General features: G+C 50.1%; 6 protein-coding genes across 6 annotated transcripts; 3 read left to right on the forward strand and 3 right to left on the reverse strand.

Moving 5' to 3' along the window:
- Positions 1-1703: 1703 nt before the first annotated feature.
- Positions 1704-4720, forward strand: N7511_010290 (trehalose-6-phosphate synthase; the record flags this gene model as incomplete). Its single annotated transcript, XM_057132667.1, has 2 exons — positions 1704-3266; positions 3323-4720. 2 exons carry the CDS (start codon positions 1704-1706, stop codon positions 4718-4720), a joined length of 2961 nt encoding a protein of 986 aa, XP_056980655.1.
- A 1472-nt stretch (positions 4721-6192) lies between these two features.
- N7511_010291 (uncharacterized protein) lies at positions 6193-8620 on the reverse strand (the record flags this gene model as incomplete). The annotated part of the gene is made up of 6 exons (XM_057132668.1): positions 6193-6781; positions 6832-7936; positions 7997-8233; positions 8284-8386; positions 8443-8458; positions 8517-8620. The coding sequence occupies 6 exons, from the start codon at positions 8618-8620 to the stop codon at positions 6193-6195; spliced, it is 2154 nt and encodes a 717-aa protein (XP_056980656.1).
- A 432-nt stretch (positions 8621-9052) lies between these two features.
- Positions 9053-10024, reverse strand: N7511_010292 (uncharacterized protein; the record flags this gene model as incomplete). The annotated part of the gene is made up of 2 exons (XM_057132669.1): positions 9053-9502; positions 9560-10024. 2 exons carry the CDS (start codon positions 10022-10024, stop codon positions 9053-9055), a joined length of 915 nt encoding a protein of 304 aa, XP_056980657.1.
- Positions 10025-10172: 148 nt separating this feature from the next.
- N7511_010293 (uncharacterized protein) lies at positions 10173-12730 on the forward strand (the record flags this gene model as incomplete). Its single annotated transcript, XM_057132670.1, has 5 exons — positions 10173-10182; positions 10233-10272; positions 10323-10600; positions 10656-12448; positions 12506-12730. 5 exons carry the CDS (start codon positions 10173-10175, stop codon positions 12728-12730), a joined length of 2346 nt encoding a protein of 781 aa, XP_056980658.1.
- Positions 12731-13140: 410 nt separating this feature from the next.
- Positions 13141-14247, forward strand: N7511_010294 (alkene reductase; the record flags this gene model as incomplete). The annotated part of the gene is made up of 1 exon (XM_057132671.1): positions 13141-14247. One exon carries the CDS (start codon positions 13141-13143, stop codon positions 14245-14247), a length of 1107 nt encoding a protein of 368 aa, XP_056980659.1.
- Positions 14248-14354: 107 nt separating this feature from the next.
- Positions 14355-16161, reverse strand: N7511_010295 (putative MFS transporter; the record flags this gene model as incomplete). Its single annotated transcript, XM_057132672.1, has 7 exons — positions 14355-14366; positions 14415-14741; positions 14807-15360; positions 15411-15448; positions 15509-15617; positions 15683-15844; positions 15933-16161. 7 exons carry the CDS (start codon positions 16159-16161, stop codon positions 14355-14357), a joined length of 1431 nt encoding a protein of 476 aa, XP_056980660.1.
- Between the last annotated feature and the right edge of the window lie 3736 nt (positions 16162-19897).

Here is a 19897-nt window from a genome sequence, read left to right on the forward strand (position 1 = left end):
CCGTCGTACAGTATGTGTAATGCAAGGAACTCGTGGCACGGCTTCGTCTCCAGGAAAGGGAGTAAAAAAAAACAAAAAAAAACGGAAGAAAAGCACCTATTAAGCCGAGCAACGAACCAATTCGCGTCCGTCAAACTCTCCCCGCCAAGAGCCAAGACCCGCGTCATCTAGAAAATCAAACTAAGACAACTGCTTATCCTCTGTATACGACGTATCTCCAAGCTTGACTCCCCCGCCAAGAGAGTGTATACGACTTCGTCACTTGGCTTTGGCTTCAATGTCGCGATACACACTCTGCGTGTCCACCGTCTGTCCTTGCCAGATATTGGTACTCTGTGGTGACGTCGACAACGCTCGTGCCGTCCCGAGCCAAGGGGGACACGCACGCATCGGAGATCCTACTGCACTGCTGACATCCTCCAGAGTTTGGTCTTGCGTTGACATGGATCGACGTTGACGTTGAATCTATGAGTTCTTTTCTGACACCGACTTTATGAGATACTAGCGTTGTCGCTAGGTGGATCGCTGCGTCGTGATCGATCCACTCCAGCTCCTGCACTGTCGCAAGCTCCTTCATAAGGCTTGAAAATTCTTCCGCGCGCTATCGTTTTTGCGCTGTTTTGGGTCGTTGCATCACCTCTATCCGGCGGCTTGGACCGACGCTATTGTCGGAGCGACATACTCTAAGCATCGTTGGTCCGAGTGTGCGCGGCTCTGGTGATGTTTGCTGGACTAATTGGGTTGCACTATTCACTAGTGATATTTTTCAGGTTTCTTTGTCTGTCATATTTCTCGAAAAGGGATGGTTCTTAAGCTAGGTATATCAGAATTTGCAAATCGGTTACTGGGGATTGGTCATTGGTTAGGGACTTGGTCATGGCTTCTACTGCTAACCTTGGAAGTATAATGGAACTGTCTTCAGGTATACATTGGCTAAAAGGCACCAATTGACAGTTGCTGGTCAAGCCTTAACGTTAGTTTATTCTCTGCCTTGGGGCTGAGGCTAACATTGGAAGTTAGTCATGATTAGATATCCCTGAAGGTCTTCCAAGGTTGGTGGTAAAGGTTCTCGTCCCATTTAATCATCTATGCTTCCAGTGATTGGTACACAGAATATTATCTTACAGCCTCGTTCAGTCTTGGGCATCCATTATATCAACCAGTGAAGCATCATGCAGGGCCGACATGTACCGCTATGTACTGTGCAGTCTGTAGCATGATCTCACCTAGTAGGAAGTCTCAACGTTCGAAGCACCATATTTCCAAAACAATCAAAATGTTCCAATTATTTGACTGGAATAAGCGGAGAATGCTGCAAATTCCAGCTTGCCTCTATCAACATGACGGTTGGTTTCGTTTCTGATGTCTTCCAGGGTTCAGACAAAGATATATTGCAAGCATTGCAAGCAAAACTGACCCGACATCCCGACACAACATCGGTCTATATTCTTACGCCAACCCTAAACGATGACTTGCTTTCGTAGTTCATTCGCAATACACTTGAGCTCCCCGGAAAATCGAGGCATTCGTGTGAGTCGTGCCTTCCCATCGCGCTTACAATGGATATTCTACCTTTCGACTGCATTCTCACTGCGTTGACAATCCAACTACTCCGTACAATTCATACATGCCGTTATTATGACAACTTTTATTGCTTCCTTGTGAGTTGTTTTATGATCTATGCCTAACAAGACTAACCATCTATGTTGATGACCCGAAGATTTCTTCCCTGGACCATCGACTTTAAGAGAACACCTGCTGCAGACAAACGAAATGAAGAAAATGCCCGGGCAGCCTTTGATGGCTTTCCCCCAATCATTGGTCGCTTCTCAGATATGAATCACACCCCAATCAATCCACCCAATCCTTCAATTACATCTGAAGCCCATGACGTGCTCTTCAAAGGATATGTACCAGGACAATCGTACGAGACTTGGATCGAGCCGGACCTTGAAGGCTTCCGCCACAGTCAGCGCCATGAAGTCAGTTGGGGCCGCAGTCTAATCTACAACCAGCCTCGGTCTACAGCAACAGAAGTTCCATGTGCGCCCATTGTCACAATCTCGAATCCCCAGATAGAGGGGCCAATTTCTTTGGGACTGGATGGAATATCAAATGCCTCACACATTGGAGATCGAAACAATACTTGGTCACCTGGTTCATCGGACGACGAATGGACTGGGCCGGATCGGCGTCCTATATTTCGCATGGGCCCTACCCGGGGTATCAACCTGCATCAATCCACAACAACCGGGTTACCGCAGTCTCCAATGTTCGGAGTACCCCGGCAGGCGAGTCAGTCAGATCTCGATCTCCATACACAAGATGGATCATTGCATGCCGCAACGCTTGAGGAACAAGAAAACGATTGGGGGTTGCTCTCCACTGCGGAATGGGAGATCAAGGCATCCGAACAAGGCAATGGAGGTCTTCATAATGCTATTCGTGTTGCCATCCGAGAAAGTGCAATCAAAAAGATGTACTGGGTGGGCACCCTCGGCATGCCTATCGATTCATTGACAGAGCCAACTCGGTCCCATATCACCAGGCAGTTGGAAACGACACGCGATTGCTTGACGGTTTTTGTGGACGACAGTGAATTTGTGGGTTATTACAATCAGTTCTGTCGCTCGATACTCTGGCCAATTCTTCATTATCAGATGCAAGAGGGCCCTCGGCATGTTGAATACGAAGAATTCGCCTGGGAGCAATATATCAAGGTCAACGAGGAATTCGCTGATATCATCATCCGAAATTACAAAGAAGGGGACAAAATTTGGGTCTTTGACTACCACCTTCTACTTCTTCCGGAAATGTTGAGGTCCCGTCTACCCGGGGCTAATATTGGCTTTTTCTTGACTACGCCATTTCCTTCTTATGAAGTTTTTCGATGCTTGTTTTCACGCAACGATTTGCTGACCGGAATGCTAGGCGCTGATCTTGTTTCATTCCAGACAGAGGAATATTGCGCACACTTTGTCCAATGTTGCTGCCGGCTGTTGGGACTCGAAATGGTGAAAAGTGGGCTTCAAGTCCGGCATCGTCGTGTCAGTCTCTGGCATGAGCCTATGCAGATTGATGCTGCCTATTTACAGCATGTTCGCCAGACACATGAGGTCAAGGCCTGGATGACTACTATTAACAACGCATACCCGGGGAAACGCCTCATTACAGCGCGCGATCGAATGGATGTACCAGGGGCAGTCAAACATTCACTTCTGGCTTTTTACGAACTCCTGAAGACATATCCTCGATGGAGAGGTATTGTAGGTTGATCAAGGTTCTTTCTTTGGTTTGTGAGTTTTGCTGAGACATGATGTAGGTTACTCTTGTCCAGGTCATATCTGCAGCGCCTGAAACCCGGGACGTAGTGGACGAGATTGTGAACATTGCAACGATGATCAATGTCAGTTATGCGTCTGTCTATTATGATCCCTTGGTGTTGGTTTTGCAAGACATGAAGTACTCCCAGTTTATCGCCCTGCTGAGCCTTACAGATATCTTCGTATCCATGTCCCAACGCGAGGGAATGAACTTGACCTGTCATGAGTACTTCCACTGTCAAGGCCGATCGCATTTCGGATCCAGCTTTGGGTCAATAATCGTGAGCGAGTTCGCAGAAACTGGAGCGCTCAAAGCTTCCTTCACATGCAACCCATGGGACTACAAAAATTGTTCCAAAACGATCAATCAAGCACTGGAGGAGCCATTGAAGAGTCGTAGAAAAAGGTGGCATCAACAAAAGAATACAATGGAATATATGAGGCACGGTTGGATGGACTGGCTGCAATCCAGACTCCGAATAGCCTGCAAGACTCGATACCCTCCCCAAAGCGACGCTTATCCGTTGATATTTCGTGCCGTGGCACACCTCTCTAACTGCGCAAGCTCACGCCTTTTTCTTCTCGAGGATGGTTGTCTCTTTGGCGAAGGCCCAGGGGATATGTCGCTGGATACCTTGAAGAGTATAGAAACTCTTGCTATGAACCCCAGCAACATTGTCTACATAACCAGCAGGCGAAGTAGGATTCAAATGCAACACGTCATCGACACTCTTCCTGTCAATGTCGGATATATTTTCGAATGCGGATGCCAGATCAAATTATCTTGCGAATCCCAGTTTCGTTTTTTCCAAGATCGAAATACACATGGGTGGTTGAATGGAATATGGCACATCATGAGACTCTATGAAGACCGAGTGGGTGGAGATTGCATTGAACGAAGAGACTGCTCCATGGTATTCCATTACGGCGCTGCAGATGACTACCCAGCCGCACTCCGATTCGGAAATGAGCTAGCCTTCCTAGCCAGAGCTTTGCGCGGCAACGAGTCCTACAAAATCATTCACAAAAACGCCTCCATACACGCCGAGCCTGATATGAATATCTCCATGGAATCTGGTATTGAGTTTGTCATGAGCACAATCCCGAAACCTCAACATCCAGAGTTTGTCTTTGTCGTCGGGGGAGTTTGCGGCACGAATGCCTTGTTCCGCTGGGCAAATCGTAAACAATGCGATATCAAAACACCCCCTCATCATGCGACCAAGGGCAGCAGGAGTCCTGCTGCTCCCTTCTCGTATGTCTACACAGTTGGTATGGGATTGTATGTTGAGGATGCAAGGTTCAAGCTGCCGATGGACAGGTCACTGATGAATATACTGGAAACTTTGGCTAGTGCACCGCATGCTTCCGCACCTCCAGTGAGAGGAAGCACATGATGGATTTGTTTTGTTGGCTTATTCCTAGTATTATTGTTATTTTGTTGGTTGCTGGTTGCTGGCGCTGGCTGCCGTTGGAGGCTTGGAAAGGTAACGTTTTATGCTTTCGTTCAGTTATGTATTATTAGAGAAATGGACTGTGGTTTGGAGCTATCAGCTTCAACTTAAGTGCAAACCTTCATTTGATATCAGAAAGTTACGAGGATTCGTCCATAGGGCTGGGTGTATTGATATACGGATAGGTTGGGACAGAATAGTTCGTTATGGAACATTCATTTGCGAACTTCATTTGCTGAAATCAGATACCCGGTTTGAATTACAGTATTCAATAATACTGCATATGAAAATGAAGCCAGAGGATAGCGTTGTTGAGATTTATGGTGGCCGGCCATGGTTTATGCCATGAATGAGCCATGACGGCAACCGCAGTGATTCATCACCTGGGAAATCTAATCAGGACTAGCTTAAGGCAGAGTTTTCTGGTATATAAGGAGATTCTCACACAAATGAGAATCTCCAGACTTAAACACCTCGATAATCTATTGTTAGATTATCTATATTGTACGGTCGTACCGGTCATCATTCCTACTTGCATCGTAGCCTTTTTTAACAAGCGTAAGGTCATTGCATTCTCACAATAGGGTCTGTTCCCAATTTTAGGACGTGAGGCTACTATATACATAGCCCTCAGTCCCCGTGTGGAACACGAAGTGTACAAGTTGTCCTTACAAGTTGGATGAGGTATTTATATCTCTTGTATTAATCTCTACAGATCAACTTGCAAACACGATTTCCCACAATTCATGATGATGAGTCTACTAGTCCGTGTAGGGCAAGGCAGGTCAACTCATTCATACATACGAAGTCAAAGCAGCGCAAAGTTATATTCTGAGTCCATGCTGCATGACGACTAAGCTTCTAGGGAAAAGGAAGCCTGAAGAGGTATAGCCATTTGCTGCAGCTGCGAGACCATGGATCGTCATTGTGTAGTTCAATTCTGCAGAGGCGCCACCGAAACGAGAGACGGCACCTTGATGAAGTAGCAAGAAGAAGAAGAAGATACATAACTCATAGAACAGCCGAAAACAGCAGATGAGACGTCCATCTAGGATGATAAAGAAGACACTGGAGAATGAAGTGGTTGAAAATAAATAAGAGAATTTCTCATCGGTGCCAATGAGCATGAGAGCAACCCAAGAAAAGTTATTGCGCCGGGGATAAACGAACATGACGAAAAATCAGATGCGGGTAGAACGAAGAATGTAGTGAAGCCCATGCGAGTACAATTGGAAGACGAGAAGGATATAACATGATGAGATATTATGAGAAAAACCATGAGTCATGAGCCATAGGTACAAGCAACAAAAGTTGAATGTCCCTTGCTTTTCATGTCGGACTCGAAAAGAAAATCGTGGGATACAGGGTAGAAAAGGAGACCGGCCTCGACATCCCCAGAAATGTCTGGATTTCACTCAAGGCTTCCCAGGCTGTGAATCTGTACCGGACGAGATGAGGGTTGGAGCAACTCGGCGCTTTTTCTGCGGCTGTGTTGAGGATTGTGATGCATCCTTATCCTCCTTTTCAGATTCGCTGGCAGTCCTTGCATCGCGCTTGCCCAACACACTGCCACTAGGAACAGCACCACCTTGAGTACTTGATGGCGTTTGGGGTGGGGTTGTTAAGGGGAGCGTTGGGAGTTGTGCGGAATTCGTTGCCGTCACCAGTGGGACGGAGCCCACAGTCAGAGTAGGGTTGTTCACCACACCGGTAGGTGGTGGTTGCGACGACTGGGTGGCGATTGAATTGGCCGAGTTCGACCGTGCGGGGCTAGCTGGAGGTGCGGCAACTGCAGTATGTGACGGTGCGTGTGGCTTAGCTGGGGATGGTGCATGCGTTGGGGTAGGCAGAGGGGTGGGATTTGTGGATGCTGTGTTGTTTTGAGTTGTCGAATTTGGCCCTACTGGACCGGTGTATATCTGTCCGAGCTCCCCGGGGGCAAATGAAAGAGCAGAACAGAATCCATCCGAAGAACTCATGAGCAGTGTCAGGCCATCATGAGACCTACAGTGTGTTAGAAAAAGACGAGAGAAAATGGAAGAGGAACAACTTACCATGAGAGGTCGGTGAATGTAGCGAAATGCAAATTACTGACAACAGTCAAGGGTGTTTGTTGCTGCGTGTCATACACCAAAATGGCATCTTGGGTGGCAACAGCATATACGATTCGATACGGAAGCGCAAAGACCGGAGCCGAGTTTTGCGCTGCGTCTTCTCCAGTGGTCTTTGGAGATGGTTGAGGTTTCGATGGTTCAGCCGGCACTGAAGATGGGGGATCCATCTGGAGCTGGCTAGTCGAGGATTGGCCAGCAGTGACCACAGGGTCTGGAAGATTTGGGAACAAATCTTCGCCAGAAGACGTGTCAAGGGTGAGGTTTTTGGCGGGCTGGATACCATCCTTTAAGGTGTAGAAGATTGGAGAGCATCTGACCGCAACTGAGGGCTTCTTGTGTCCTGGAAGGTGGGATATTGGGGGCTTGTTGAACCCTGCCCGTGTGTAGACGTAGACTGTGTTGATGATCTCGTCCGTTGTCTTCGCAGAATCCGTAGCAGAGACATGGGAAGTCTTGAATTGTCCAGCTGGAGTGAACAACAGACTTCCGTCGGGGGCAAATGTGAGTCGTCTGAAGAAAGATGTGAACGTCTCGTTCGCATAAATACTGGTGTTCTTTACTCCCAAACCACTGAGACCCCCAAGGCCACCGACAAGGCTTGGAGAGGAGGTCTCCATTGGTTTCACAGCGGGTAATGGTAGAGACGGGGCAGGAGACGCAGAGCGCCGGATTGAAGGAGACGAGCCGAACGAAGACCGTCGGCTATGCGACACTGGAGGAGGATCCATGGGAAGATTAGAAGCCATTGGGGTTCCCGGGGTTGAGGGAGCAGGCGATGCAATCGCAAGGGAATTGGCGGTGGGTTGCTGGGGTCGGCTAGTCACATCTGGAGGCGCAGGGCTGCTGGAGGAGATACGCTTGGCTGGGAGATCCATCTTAAGAATCTTCCCATGTGGTGTCAATGTGAATTGGCCATCCTTGGTTTTCAAGGAATAGATATGAACCGATCTGTCGGATGACTGAGTTGCAACAAATTCATTCAGCGGATCCCAGGCTACACCTTGGACGTAGTGTGAATGCTCTGCAATCTGTCGAACCATTTGCCCTGGGGAAATAGACCTGTCAGCTTATTCGACTGGTTCAAAGTTACATAGAGATCACCAACCAGTTTGAGCATTATAGATCCGGGCGATGTTGTCCATGCTGCCTGTAATGATGAAAACACCATCAGGGGACCATGCCAGGTCGTAGATCTCGGCGCCGGACGAGCGACACATGTGCTTCACGCGCCATGTCTCCTTGTCATCCGAGCGGTCCTCACCCAACCCGGGTTGTGTCTGCAGCTCCGACGGTACCCACAGCAGGACATTTCCATCGTCTCCGGCGGATGCCAGCATCTCACCTGTCAACTGTCAGATCTGCAGTCCTGCGCTTTCTAGTCAAGGAATATACCTTTCGGGCTGAACCGAACCACATTGACTGCCTGTGTATGCTTTAATAAGGTACTTAGATAGGTGACTTTTCGGTCATCTCCGATAGATTCCACCTTCCAAAGCTGTATATAGGTCAGATCACGGTCTTCGGGGAAGGGCGAGGGAGGCGGAATCATACTCGAACGTTGTTGTCACTTGAAAACGCGACTGTTAGCCAAAGGAACCATATCCAAGATCGCAGAGAAAACATACTTGCCAGCAGTAGCTAGACGGCCCTTTCCATTGGGGTCATAATGCACCGAATAGATAGGGGCATTGTCGTTATGCCATGAGACGAGCAACGGAGTAGCCTTCATGGCGGACAACGCAGCTCAACACGCTGTATTGACCACCTCCGATGCAAATGAAGGGCGTCGTCTCAAGGGAGAGACCTCGAATTCAGCAGATGGTTTCTGCCGAGTGATAGCTCGTTCCGTGCGAGCAGGATTGATCAGAGAGGGTCCTCAATTTGAAAAACGAATAAGGAGAAGGAGAAAGAAGAACGATGAGAAAAAGGAAGAGAGGAGAAAGTAAAGAGGAGAGAGAGTTCAGAGTAGGGAAAGTCGTGGTCCGCGATGATGCTTCGAGTTGTTTGCGCGGGAACGCGACCGTCGATTAGATATGCCGAGCCTCTGACTCGCTTCTGGCACTTGAGACTCTATATTTCATGCTTCAATTGGACATTTATATTGGAAAGTTGCAATCCCCAACGCCTTCGGTAAGTAAAGTTACATAGAATTCCAGTTGGTTTACGACACCCAGCTGCCAATGGTCTCTCCAAACCAACTGACTGCCTTCTCCCGCCGCTTGTCCCTTGTAGTATCGTGATTCTTCATGAAAGGTCCGACCTCCTCCACGTATAACTTTTGCTGCTCCAGTTGCGCATAGTGCGCCCTGATCTCTAGCTCTCGCTCATGAGGTGTGAGCTTTTGTAGCGGCTTGGAGGGTTTGAATCCTGCGGGGATGGGCTCGCCTCCGGGGATCTCCAGACCAGGCTTCTTCTCGGCAGGGGGCATCTGCTCTGGATTGAACAGGGATGCAATAGGAGGTGGCTCAAGACCGGCGGCCTTGGCTTCTTCGATTCGCTTTTCGTAGTCTAGCATCTGGTGGTAGAGCTTGTCGGCGTGCATCTGGATGCGCTCTTCTTTTTCGGCGTCATATGAGAAGGAGGATGCGTAGCCAAGAGCTTGGAGGAATTTCTAGGCGCAACCGTGTTAGTTGAAGTATATATATAGACATCATAGGTCTTAGCTTACGGTTTGGGTTGTGAAGCATCGAGAGAAAGTGCCGTTCTCCGCGGAACACATAGTCAATCGGGCCTCAATTTGCTTGCGCCAGTTGCCAGTCTGGAAGCAGGTGGTCAAGGCTTCATGTTCCAAAGCGCAGTTCTCCATTGCTGCCCGTTGAACTGTGTCGCCGCGCTCCTTGTGTTTCTCAATCACTCGCTCCGCCCCGCGGACTCCATTACTCTCATCGATCTCCATCGGTGGCTTATATGTCTTCCAAAGGTCGGCATAACGACCATCTTGGTAAAGGGAAGCCGCAGGGACTGTTGGTTTCGAGGAATCAGAAGGTTCGGATGTTTGCGTAGGCGTCGGAGTCGGCGGCTTCACACCGGCAGGGACGTATTTCTCGGGCTGCTCCTTCTCGAGATAGTCGCGAAGACCCGGTTCGAGCTTGTCAACCGGGTCAGATTTGCTGTCGCCCCAAAACCAACCCATTTGGACTTGCGAAAGGTAACCGTTGAGGGTTGCGGAGAAATCGGCACAAAAATGGATCGGCCCCCGATCGCCTTGGCTCCGACCGCAATTGGCGTTCTACTCCTCAACCAACAACACGACGCGTCTTTCTCGACGCCGTTCCTCTACTATGGAACCCAGTAGGTGTTGTCTATCTACACGTCTTGGAATGGTCGCTAACCACTGACAGCGCGAGAGGAGCGGCAGCAAATGCGGCAGCGTGGAGCTGGGTACGCGCCTTACTTCTACCCCGCGAAACAACATAGCTAATGTGGCATAGGACGCGCAAAGCAAAGGAAGTGAATTTCGGATTCTCTTTCGGTGGTCTTGCGCCTGAGCCATCAGCGCCTGCGCCGCTGGCTATTGTCCCTCCAATTCAACCACAAACACAACCCGCGACTACACCACCATCACCCGAGGCATCGACCCAAGCCGAGAAGCAAAATGCGCGTACACCAGGAAGCGCGCGTAACAAACTCCCCGAGAGACCTTCAACATACGATATTCCTTCAGACGACGGACCCGAACAAACGCGAAGTAGCAAACGGAGGAAGATCAGTAAGTGTGGCGCAAGACGTGACTTACGCTTCAGCGTGTGCTAATCCTGCTCAAGACCCAATCGAAAAAATACAGCATACTCCCACTCGGCGAAAAAGAGCGCAACCCACGAATGGCCACTCCGAACCCGCTGATAACAGCGCAGGTAGCACTGAAAGCCAACTCAGCAATGCACCCCAAAGCACCGACGCGACTACACAACAGGAACAACCCACCGGAAATCCTGAAGATCAAGTTACATCTATTTCGGGGCCTTCTATTGACACCCAGCGGCCGGTTATTGAGCCCTCGAGCGCTAATGGTATGAAACCAGTAATCCTAACCGATACTGAGCAGCTTGCTCAGAATGACAAATCGGAAAACGGCGTTACACGGGATCTAGTAGCAGAAGGCAGCCAAGAGCGAAATTCATCACCCAAAGCATCCTCATCTGAGACTCAGTCTAGGGCCAAACAGCCAGAAAAGACGAAGATACCACGTCCAAACCGGCATAGAAGTCCATCACCAATCAAACCTTCCGAGAAGGTCCAAAGAGACAACAGAAATAAGAGAGGTACTACAGAAACTCCTTCTCCAGCGGACCGTCTGGCCGAAAAGCCCACAGCGCCTCCACAAAGCAAGGCATCGACAGAGCTTGCTGAAGCTAATAATGCTGAGGCTGAGACTGAGGCAGCTGAGGGCGCTCTGGAGTTCACGAGAAATTCACCCGGGCAAGGCCAGCAAGCATCTACAGAGCCTCTCCAGGCGACAAAGAAAGCGCGCGGCCGCCCACGCAAGTCGATTGGCCCTCAGCCACCAGAAACTACAACGAATACGACACTAGCAATTGCACCCGAAATACAATCTGGACCGACAGCAGTACAAGCTGAGGCATCAGCACAGCCCAAACGGCCTCGGGGGAGACCATCTCTCAGTGGGAAGACCAAAGTCGCAGGACGTATCAGGAATTCACCTGAACTCGTACCAGAATCAGCAGTGTCCAAACCGCAACGCAGCAGACCTAAGAAGTCCAATCATGAGGCCAGTCCCGAGCTCGAGGTTGAAGCGGAGACAGAATCACCAGAAGCCGATGAGCCTGTGGAAACCGCAGTTCCCAAACCACGTGGTAGACCTAGCAAGAAAGGGAAGCGCCCGGTGGAGCATGAGTCTGAACCCGAACCCGAACCCATCACAGAAGACCAACCAAGCTCTGAGGCAGCACCTATATCCAGGCCACGTGGCAGGCCTGCAAAGATGGCGAAGCGTCCTGTGGAGCACGAGACAGAGCCCGAAGCTGATGCCGAGGCCGAGCAAGAGCAATCAGCAGTTGAGCCTACAGAGCAACCTCGCCGAAAAGCCCGTGGGCCCCGAGGAGAGAGCTTCCCTGTCACTGTTCATCGTCTCGCCAATGTTGTTGCTCTGGGCAGCAGGGTCGCTGCCGCAGCAGATTCTGGAGACGAACAAGACTCCGCGGACGAGCTATCATCACGCCAGCGAACCAAGGTGCCCAACCGCGGCGGTGTCAATCCTGCCGACGTATTGGGCCAGATATGCCGTGAGACTCTAGAGAAGACCCTCAATACACTCAAAGATGGCATTGCCAATGAAGCAAATGCTACACGGCGAGCCGAGTGGACACGCAAGAGAAAAGCCGTCGAGGCCTTTGGATTTGAACTCGAGAGTCGTCTTATGGATCTCAGTGAGATGCTGGACAGCAACTTTGTCCTCGGCGTGCAATTGAAGAAAGCCAAGAAAGAAATGATGGATCTACGCAGCCATCTCTACCGAGTGAAAAAGGAACGAGAGGCCGTTGCTTTACAGATGGACGCCGTGCGTGGTAAACACATCGAAGAAGAGAAGACCAAATCGGTAAGTCGCAGCTCTCCTTGCTATTTTAGTCACAAGAGCCCCTCCTAACCATCCCAGTCACGGACCACCATCAACAACTCCCTTCACAGTCTCGATCTTGCCCTCGAGCGTAACAAGAGCCGCACTGCAGCTGTTGAATCGACTACTGCAGATCTCGAATTCATGCTCCGCACCGTTGCCAACGTCAGTGCGCGAGCCCCAGGAGCCCAAGGAGGCCTCCTCAACCAAATCCGGGCATTTAATGCACAGCTTGAAGCTACTGCAAGCCGCTTAGAGCGATAATATGTATGGTTTACTGTTATGATACCAGTGTGTACATGGGTATATTCCTGGCTGGGCCAGGGGTGCATCGGATATGAAAGAATCAGGATCTCAAGCCCTAATTCCGAATTGCACTTTTTTCCGAACTTGAACCTTTAGGAATGATTAAAGATTACTAATCCCCCGTGGCCACCCAATCAGCCAATCCAACTCGCCAATTGCGGGCTACGGTTCCAAAGTTTTCTCCCGCCACTTGTAGATCTGATGCCAATGCTTGATAATCGGCGATGCTTGATAATCTCTAGCGTTTCTGGTAGATACTGTGGAATAGAAATAGTATATATAAGCGCCTGGTCCTCAATCTATAGCCAATATCAGTCCCCAACTCTAACCTCCTTTTCTCCCCCATCTCAACCCTAACTCCTCCCAATATGACCAAACTCTTCACCCCCCTCCGCGTCGGCCGCGTCGAGCTCTCCAACCGCATTGCCATGGCACCCATGACCCGCTTCCGCGCCGACGACAACCACATCCCGCTCCCAATCGTGAAAGAATACTACGAGCAACGAGCCTCCGTCCCAGGAACCCTCCTGATCACCGAAGCAACCTTCATCTCGCCGCGCGCCGGCGGATACCCCAACGTACCGGGGATCTACAACGACGCGCAGATCGCCGCGTGGAAGGAAATCACCGACGCCGTGCACGCCAAGGGCAGCCACATCTACGTGCAGCTGTGGGCGCTTGGCCGTGTTGCCTCGCCCGACGCCCTGAAGGCCGAAGGCGACTTCGACCTCGTTTCCAGCAGTGCCTCGCCGGCAGCCGAGGGCGCCCCTGTGCCGCGTGCGATTGAGGAGGCTGAGATCGCCGGCTGGGTGGCGGACTACGCGCAGGCTGCGCGCAATGCCGTCGCTGCTGGCTTCGACGGTGTCGAGATCCACGCTGCTAATGGGTATCTGATTGATCAGTTCATTCAGGATAAGTGCAATGTGCGTGACGATGGGTATGGTGGCAGCGTGGAGGCCAGGGGCCGCTTTGCTGTCGAGGTTACCAAGGCAGTTGTTGAGGCTGTTGGTGCCGACCGCACTGGCATTCGCTTCAGTCCCTGGAGTACGTTCCAGGGTATGCGTATGGAGGATCCTCTGCCGCAATTTGAGTATCTTGCGACGCAGATGGCGGCGTTGAAGCTTGCTTATGTTCATCTGGTTGAGTCGAGGATTACGGGTAATGCGGATACTGAGTCGACGGATCAGTTGGATTTCTTCTTCAAGGCTTATGCTGATGCTTCGCCGGTGATTGTTGCTGGCGGGTATAAGACGGATTCGGCGATCGAGGCTGTCGATGCCAAGTATCAGGATCATGATGTTGTGATTGGCTTTGGACGGCCTTTCATCACCAACCCTGACTTGGCTTTCCGTATTAAGAAGGGCATTTCGTTCGTGCCTCATGATCGGACCAACTTCTATGTTCCCAAGGACCCCAAGGGATACATTGACTACGAGTTTAGCGAGGAGTTCAAGTCTGTCGGAGTTCAGGCTTGATTGATTTGATGCTTTGTTTATTAGCGATATAGACTTGTACATAGCAAGATTTGAAGAGTGCATATATGGAGTGCATGATGCATGATACCGCAGCGTCGATCTCTGCACTAGAGTGCATACTAGAACTCAATTAGCACCCAATCCAACCCATTCGATATCAAACTCACCCTAAACCCTCTATTCTCGCGATCAGTCAAATCCAAAAACCCAACCTCTCCGCTCCCCTCACCAGCCTTCTCCCTCCTGGAATTCTCCCAAACATAATACCCCCTCAGCGCAAAAGTAAAAACAATCGCAACAGCAAGCGTCGCAACAATAGCGATCTTCGCCGGGACATAATCCGGCTCATCCTCCGTCCGGAAAGTCAGCGGTCCCAAAATATTTCCCAAACAAAACGACATCAGCAAAACCGCATTCATAGAAACCTTCTTGGTATGACCCGCCACATTCGCCCCAGCAAGCGAATACATAATCGGCAACGCAGACCCAGTACACTGCGTCAAATAATTCCCAGCCAGCTGCGCAGACTTATTCGACCGCGGCGCGAAAGCAAGTAAACACCCCCAAGCAACCCAGCCGAGAGAGCAGCAACAATACACAAACAGCGCTGGTTATAGCGACCCGCAGTCCACGACACAGCCAGGATAGTGACGATGCTCACGGCGCCGTTGGGAATATTCAGTAATTCCGTCTCTTTGGTCGTATACCCGAAGTTCTTGATAATAAGCGACGTGAACGAGCTCATGGCCGCATTGGGCACGTCCATCGCTGTCACGATAATGGCAATCAGATAAGTCTGCGGATCGGTGAAGATCTCAACAAACTGGCTGCGTTTAAAGTGCTTGTTTTCGATGCCGGTTTGGTTTTCGCGGAGTCGTTCGATGGCGAGGAGTTTTTCGCTGTGGCTTAGACGCGATGTCATGGGGTTGTCCGGGAGGAAGATCGTTATGCTGATTCCGACGGCTATAGTTATTAGGCCGAAGATGAGGAACATTATTTGCCAGGGCTTGAAGGTGTTGGAGGTGTAGAAGAGGAGGCCGTAGGCTACTAGTGCGCCCATTATTGACGCGGTGCCGGTGCCTAGATACCATATTCCCATTCTTTTGGGTTGTTCTGGGAACGGTCAGTTTGGGTGGGTGTATAGATGGAGGGTGTTTTTTTACCGTCTCTTTTATACCACATTGAAGTGATGAGGATTAATCTGGGATTGGGTGAGACTCATTCTGACCTGGCTCTAGGGTAGGGCACTGGTAGGACTCACGCCGGTGCAATTGCACTCTCGAAACAACCGAGTAAAACCCGGAGTACCATCAGTCCGGGGAAGTTCTTCGCCGTGCAGTTCAAAGTTGTCATAAGGCCCCATAAAGTGACTATTCATGTGTTAGTAGCCCTCAAAAACACGATGATATCAAACCTCCACTCCAACGATACTCACCATTAAACCCTAAATACTTGGCCGTAGGCAACCGCTGCATCAAGAACCCAGTAGGCAACTCGAAGAACAAGTACGTCACATAGAACGCCAGTGTTAGATTCGAGAATTGATCAGTGTGCATATTGGTATCACTCAGCAAGCCCATGACCGAAGCATAATTGACTGCAGAAAAGTAACAAGGTTATGAGTATTGATCACCATGCGTGCAGATTAGACGTCAACAATGGGAACTAGGGACGGGGACACCTACTAAGCACCTTGTCCAGATACTGTAAATTATAAGCCGCCCACATCAACGGCATGATCATCCAGTCAATCTTGCGGACGAGTGCTTTCTCATCGACCTCTGATAGATCTGCCACATCTTCTGAGCGGAGAAAGTCGAGGGCTGCATCGGCCTTGCCGGTAGATATTAGGTCGCCTTTTGTTTCTAGATCCATGTTGGAGGATATTGGGTGTTTCTCTGGTTCTGAGCTCATTCTTCTTGTGATTTGGCTGGGATAGGATACCAGGATCGTCGGAGGGCACACAGCACTGTAGATAGAGACAGTCACTAGACAGCAATCGATTGATATAAATACTAGTATGTCTGGCACCTTATCTCTTCTCCTCTCTTCTCCTCTACAAAACAGCCACCATCAATTCAAGGGCACAGCACCCCCTCTAACCCTCGGACCAAACGTAGGGACTAAAAGGAAGACCAACACCTCCAAACGAGATAACATCGTTCTCACCTTCCTGAAGAAGTGCATCGTGCGGAGAATTCGCGGTTGAAGCCGCCGATTGATAACCAACGTTGAATCTCAATGCGAGACTGCCGCGGGGGTTGACTGGGTTGACTAGGTTGACTCGGTTGGCTGGGTTGCTGGCGAGGGGATGGCGGGAAGTCCCAGCGCAACTGTCACATTGCTAACGAAGCGAATGGTGCAGCGCGCAGCTTAGATAAGTATCCTGGGGGTTCTGACAGGCTCACTGGTGCACAGTCGGCTTTAAAAGGAAGGTGATCGCTGAGATAAGTGTTGTCTTGGAGTTATAGTTGACCCCGCACGCGGGAGAGTCGGCAGTTGGAGTTTCTGCCCTGGTCGGGTTAGTAGTCAGTGATTGGGAAGTAGTCAGATTAGGAAGTAGTCAGTGGTGAGGTGAGCTCCAAGGTTGTTTGGAGGCCTTTGGAGGCCTTGGAGGTCTTGGACTGATAAGGAGTTGGGGTAGTCCACGGGGGTCCCTGAACAGCAGTTGCTGGAGAGAAAGTCAGATAAGCCGAACAAGGAAAGCAAACAAGTTGCCCCAGCATCTGACCGCTCTTCAAGACTCTTATAACATCATCCCGAACCTCTTTTTGAGACTTCCCAACCCGATCCGCGGCCCTCCGCACAGAAACGCATCCCAAATTCAGACATGACTCGAATAGGCGAGTTGCATGGATCTAAATCGGAACATGGTCACCACTTCGTCTGATCTCCCGCAAAAGTACAGTACAGTACAGTCTTCAGATCCAACATGTGTCTCCCCACACTCGCACATCATAAGATGCTCACGTGGTGTTGGAGGCTGTCCGACTTGGCAAATGAAGTGGATTTCGGGGCTTCTGGGCATCGCAACTGGGCATTTCCATCCGCCTTCCGCTCCGCCGAGCCGAATCGTCCCTTTTTCGGCTATGCAAAACACAGTCAGGGTCCAGTGTGAACCACGGATGGCAGTCCAATTATTTCGCTTCCGAAACTGGGAGTCATTGATCGGGGACGGGACAGCAGTGCGGCATTATGGTTGGCGGGAATGGAATGATTGATCAGATGAGCAACCTGGGAACTGTGGGGAAACCTGGCATTCAATGTTCAATGATTGACATTTGCGGCAAAGTCAGTTGTGCAGGATCGACTGCTGCATGACGATGCATGACGCTACTTTCATGCTGGGAGAGCTCTCCCCGCATTGCTAGAGTGATGGAATGGGAGAATCGAAGGTTTGGGTTCAGTAGAGTTGGGGCAAAAAGGTTGGATAGGCCATGTGGCTGCTGGGACAACCGTTGATCTGTGCTTGGAGATCGAGTAGCGGTCAGAGTTGGACTACTGTTGAATCTGGCTTTTGACTTTGCGAACTGCTTATAGTGCCACTTTAGTGCTTGTCTGCCCACCCCGTGGATAGAGTTCAGTCTTGGGGGCGACACCAACACTCGTCAAGGTCAGGATCTCTCTACTTCCGTAGAGTTACAGTCGGTCCAAATGTACCCAAATGAATGTACTTTGGTGCAAGGCAGCTCCGGGGCCAGACTTGCCCTTTGCTTCATGTCTCATCGGCTAATATCAGCCCAAAGTCAAAAAAATCCACCTAATTTTTGCACAGGGCAGGGCTAAAGCCAATCTCAAGCCCTGTGGTGGTTGTTTATTGTTCTTGGCACGCCACAAATCCAATGTATAAGGGGACCAACCACCACTAGTGACTAGCGACCAGAGATTTCACGGAAGACAGGTTGTACGAGGCAAGTGGATCGAGACACCGATCCTAAGCATTGCCGCTGCAGAAGATACGATAGTCTACACAGGGGATCTTGCATAATGACCGAGATGCATTAGTGGCGGAGTGATCCTCCCGTGTCTCTCCTGGCCCCCAACCCCTGGATACAATGCCAGGGGATGTTCACGGAATCCCAGTCTCGACAGGAGAAGAGAGAGAGGTCCCAGGAGTCAAAGCCGAGACAGTAACCGTCCGAAGCTGAACGGGGAAATCTCTGACGCGGGCCGAATCCGAAGCTAACTGGCACTCAATGGAGCACAGAGAGACGTCGACAGGTTCCACTTTCTCACGTTTGTCACTCCATCGAACCACTATGTGGAGATGAAGCTTGACTGTGCATGTCTAGCTTGAAAAAAAAAAAGAAAAGAAAAGAAAATATCAAATCAAATGGATTGAAAATCCCACGGTATTGCCCGATCGAGGTTTAGTGATTTCTCAACGGTTGAACCATTCCCTGGAGAACTCGTGTATAGCCGTCAGCAGTACCTTCATACTATAGAGATAGATCCAAAGAACCTAAACTCAGTCTGACATGTCCCGTCTTTCCGAAACGTCCAGCAAAATACTAAAAACCGGAGTTAAGATGAGGATTGTCCGTGTCAACGTTCAGTCCAGATATCCGTGCCCGACTCAAAAAAGGGGCAAAAGGGAGACAGCACACAGACTAGACCCAGACCCACGAGGTTAGTCCGGCCTAATGCAGAGAGGGAGAGAATGGGGAGACCTGCATCGACCACGAATCACGTCTTGGACTCCTGTCCCCAGTCCGATGATATAGTTGGGACAGGTGTTTTGGGCTTACTGTACGGAAGTATGGCTGGATGAATTCATTGGTGCGTAATCCCACCCGGAAACAGCTGACTACTGTCCCAGCTTTGCATTACCAATCCCCGTCGGTACTGGTCGAAACTCTGGGCTTGAGGATATTCTGGATAAATGGAAATCTTGGACCGAGGTCGTGACGCAGTTGACCCGGTAGTGCCGGGATTTCGCCCCCGAAGCTTCTGGGAGCTGCGTATTGGATCGTCAGTCTCTGCTCTCCACTGAGTTACTTGTCAGTACTGTATGCAAATTGCACCAGTGCTCTCTCTCCGGACTAGAGGAGGTTCGTAGCCGCGATTTTCATTGAGTAATTTCCGTGGCTCTTATGCATGGGGGGGGGGGGGGCTTAAGACCCTTGACCCACTGATCAGAGGCGGCTGACAAGAAAGTGGGAAATTCAATGGAAACACTGCCCCAGAGGAAAATGGAATTCCAGTGAAACTTGTCAGCTGTAAGCTGTAAACTGGTTAATGTCCGAGTTGTGTCTACCGTGAGAATTGTCAGAGTAGAAAAAGGATTCCCCGGATCCCCGCCCTTACCCCGGTCACTTTGTTATTATTATTATTTTTTTTTTCTTTCTTTCGCATCTCTTTCATATTCTTCCGTGCCGTGTGTCTGCTGGCAGTGGCTCATTGGCAGAAGTTCCAGAGTCTCGTGAAACTTCGTCCTAGTCCGAGTTCTACTCCCTAGTCCTTCTCTGCTGTATACATAAAGTGGCTCTCCCCTTAGCTCCATTCAGTTCCCACTTTTTTCCCACCTCTGTTTGGAAAACGATTGCACATCACTGCTTCAATTAAATCAGGAAAAAAAAAGAAAAGAAAAGGAAAAAAGACAGTAAGTTTGTTGGTTCCACCTCGTTCCGTTCGTCCCTTGTGGCTATAT

The sequence above is a fragment of the Penicillium nucicola genome (assembly GCF_028828085.1).
Source record: "Penicillium nucicola strain IBT 29836 chromosome Unknown utg000010l, whole genome shotgun sequence".
NCBI classification, from domain to species: domain Eukaryota; kingdom Fungi; phylum Ascomycota; class Eurotiomycetes; order Eurotiales; family Aspergillaceae; genus Penicillium; species Penicillium nucicola.